Source organism: Sinocyclocheilus rhinocerous, unplaced genomic scaffold (assembly GCF_001515625.1).
Source record: "Sinocyclocheilus rhinocerous isolate Xijiao unplaced genomic scaffold, SAMN03320098_v1.1 scaffold1436, whole genome shotgun sequence".
Taxonomy (NCBI): domain Eukaryota; kingdom Metazoa; phylum Chordata; class Actinopteri; order Cypriniformes; family Cyprinidae; genus Sinocyclocheilus; species Sinocyclocheilus rhinocerous.
In genome coordinates this window covers 944,772-948,530 of record NW_015647013.1, presented here as the reverse complement: position 1 = coordinate 948,530, position 3,759 = coordinate 944,772, and the positions used below count along the sequence as shown (strand labels likewise).

The following is a 3,759-nucleotide window of genomic DNA, read 5'->3' as shown; positions in this document are numbered from 1 at the left end:
ATAGCATCTATCATTTCCATACATTTGTATGTCTTAAGGCTTGAGCCGTTTTGTACTGTATGTACGGTACATAACCCATATATATACAAATCAGAAGTGGCACATCTACCCCCCGCGGTGACAAAGCAAGGGTTTGTGTTAGAGCAGACAGAAAAATAGGTGGAACTGCACAGAAAGCAGAGGCTACTTCGCTGGGAGTGAGTCGTGAGAAACTTCAAGACATCGATCGTTAAGAAGACACAATCTTGAGAAGGAAGTTCACTTTTTGTTTAAACACTTGTAACAAATAAAAACAAGACCGAAAAGAGCATATCAATACTAAAGGCATACAGCCCCAAACCCCCTGCCCTCCCAAGAAGAAGAAGAAGAAGAAGAGCCCTTTCTCTCTGTCTGTGGACAGTGACGTCACAAACATGTATATCTATATCTATATCTATATGTACAGTACACACCACCATCCCCCCGTCTAAAACACACCGTGCTCTAATGCTCTCATATAGCTACAACTCACACAAAATCTATACTTATTTTTATTTATACCCTTTTTTTTGGATTTTGTTTTAAACGTTCAAAACTACCCAGCAGCAGCATTCCACATGTTAAGAACGAACAATCTGATTTGTTTTTGGTGCATCTATTATATTTCAGTACATTCAGACAGACCCCTCACTAGGCTCCCTAAAGAAGCCACTTCACTCACTAGTGTACACTAGAACGCTTCTCCCGAATCCCATCAGGCACCATAATAAAAGCCTACTCTGATTACCCACTTTCCATGAATCTTATACTTTTAATGCAGTTTATCTAACTTTTTATGCTTTTTTAAAATATTTTTGCGCAGGAAAAAATATATACCATTAGATGTGTAAAATAGGCTATAGTGCAAATCAACTACACATTGAAACTAACGATAAGGAGAACTGAAGCAACTAAGGCAATCACTACTTAAATATATTCTCATATATATATATATATATATATATATATATAAATATATTTATAGTCTGAAATACAATGTGATCAAATATAAATACTTTATTCATATACGTACATATAGTGTAGATATCTCTCTTTTTCTGTGAACTATATACATATCATGACTACATTTAGTTGAAATAGCTGGCCAACAGGAGTCAAACTGCAATGCAGTTCACACACTCACACCCACACTCTCTCACTCTCTCTCACACACACACACTCACACTCACTCTCACTCTCACACACTCTCACTCTCACACGCTCACGCTCACACACACAGACTCACACACACTCTCACTCTCACACACTCACACTCACACCCACACTCTCTCACTCTCACACGCACACTCACACTCACACACACACACACACACACACACACAATGAGCCTGATGGCGCAGGAGCAGAGGTCCATCGCTCACACAGCAGGTAATCTGAAGCTTTGTCCATGCATTGACGCAAACCTCTGCTCCGCTGTGGAATGTGCTTCTAGAAGCGCTCTGGGGCCAAACAGTCGAGAGAAAAGACGACAGACAAACATAATGCATCACACACCAAAAACACCACTGTCCTTAGAGAGAGAGGAAGAGATACCTGAGATCCAGACCTTCCCACCCTGTTTCACAAACACAACCCTTCCCAGAACCTCATGCTGCCAACGCTTCAGTCTCAGCAGTAAAAAAAAAGAGATGTTCTCTTGCACCTGTCAGTCCAGCTGAGGGGTGTATTGCTACCACCCTGATGATTTCGCACAGCATGAATATTAATGAGAAAAACAAAAGAACAACAACACCGCGCAGGTAGGTATTATTTTTTTTACACACTATGCTTGATACACCACTAAAGTAGCTGCAGTCCCTTCGAAGAGACGGTTTAGGGAACGAAACGACATGACGGCACATCTTTGACCTGTACGGTAGAAGTAGCCCTTTCACTTTCTTAAATCCAGTCCTCGGTTATTACGCGGGACGAGAGTAAAAAAGGCCACTCCTACAGACGTCGCCGTCATCTACACGCCTAGTCAAAAGTTTTTGAACAGTAAGATTTTTGATGTTTTTTAAAGAAGTCTCTTCTGCTCACCAAGCCTGCATTTATTTGATCCAAAGTACAACAAAAACAGTAAAATTGTGAAATAAAGTTTTCTATTTGAAAATATTTTAAACTGTAATTATTTCTGTGATGCGCAGCTGTATTTTCAGCATCATTACTGCAGTCTTCAGTGTCACATGATCTTCAGAAATCATTCTAATATGCTGATTTGCTGCTCAAGAAACATTTCTGATTATTATCATTATTAGCAATATTTAAAAAATCTGAGTAAATTTTTTCATGATTCTTTGATGAGATGCAAAGATCAGCATTTATCTGAAATGTTTTGTAACATTATACACTACCATTCAAAAGCTTAGAGACAGTATAGTTTTTTTTTTAAAACTAAAACTAATAAAAATGTATACAAACTATATAGACATACTTTGTAAAGAACAAAAATGTATAAAAATGACAAAAAATGGAAAGAAATTATTTAGCAAGGGTGCTTTAAATTGATCAAAAGTGATGATAAAGACATTTATAATATTACAAAAGATTTCTATTTCAGATAAACGCTGTTCTTCTGAACTTTCTATTCATCAAAGAAACCTGAAAAATTCTACTCAGCTCTTTTCAACATCATCATAATAATAATAATAATAATAAAAAAAATTTTTTTGAGCACCAAATCAGCATATTAGAATGATTTCTGAAGATCATGTGACACTGAAGACTGCAGTAATGATGCTGAAAATACAGCTGCGCATCACAGAAATATATTACAGTTTAACAGATATTCACACAGAAAGCAGTTATTTTAAATAGTAAAAATATTTCACAATTTTACTGCTTTTTCTGTACTTCAGATCAAATAAATGCAGGCTTGGTGAGCAGAAGAGACTTCTTTAAAAAACATTAAAAATCGTACTGTTCAAAAACATGACTGGTCGTGTAAGAGCAAAACAGGTCATGTGCATCGGGACGGTTCTGTGAGACGGAGGCAGTGGGTGTGAAACGGTGCACATTCTCTTTAAGGGTTTTTCTCCAGGATGGCGTGATGGGAGCATGACGCTGTCATGATCTGATGAACAGCGTTCAAGTATTAGAGGAGCTGTGTGGAGGTACAGGAGGAGATGAGGGGGGTCTGAGCTCTTATAGACTGCAGGTCAGCGCAGGGCTCTTGTCCTGAGGGTCGGCCAGTCGACGGAGACTGGCACTGGAATAGCCTTCATCGCTGCAGCTGCTGCGCAAACTTCCCCGCTCGTCCGAGTCGCTCACGCTGCTCATGCTCCACTCCAGGTCTCCCAGAAGATAGTCTGTTCCTTCCACGTCAACATCCAACTCTTCTGTGAAGCAAACACAAGGAGAAATGATCAGGGCTGCTCGGAGGCTATTTATCTCTCCACTGTCTGCAGAGCGTCAGAGTCAAAACAAGAAATCGTACAAAAACTAAAACAAAAATTATGAGTAATTGTGATTAAATCTTTTAATTTACAGACCTAATATGTTAGTATACTGTAAATGCAAAGTAAATCACATTGGGAGAAAATGACATTTACATTACATTTAGTCATTTAGCAGATGCTTTTATCCAAAGCGACTTACAAATGAGGACAATAGAAGCAATCAAAACCAACAAAAGAGCAATGATATGCAAGTGCTATATGACAAGTCTCAGTTAGTCTAACGCAGTACATATGTAGCAATGTTTTTTTATTTTTATATATATATATATATATATATATATAT

General features: G+C 38.1%; 1 protein-coding gene across 3 annotated transcripts in view; it reads right to left on the bottom strand.

Moving 5' to 3' along the window:
* Window positions 1–2,892: 2,892 nt before the first annotated feature.
* The window catches only part of LOC107708253 (max dimerization protein 1-like), a 33,730-nt gene continuing 32,863 nt past the window's right edge, over window positions 2,893–3,759 (bottom strand). For 2 of the 3 annotated variants that reach the window (XM_016512440.1, XM_016512442.1), the window contains one exon: window positions 2,893–3,356. In XM_016512440.1, the coding sequence (XP_016367926.1) occupies window positions 3,163–3,356 (194 nt within the window). In that variant the 3' untranslated portion in view covers window positions 2,893–3,162. The remainder of the gene's footprint in view (window positions 3,357–3,759) is intronic. The other variant, XM_016512441.1, reaches the window with a different exon arrangement.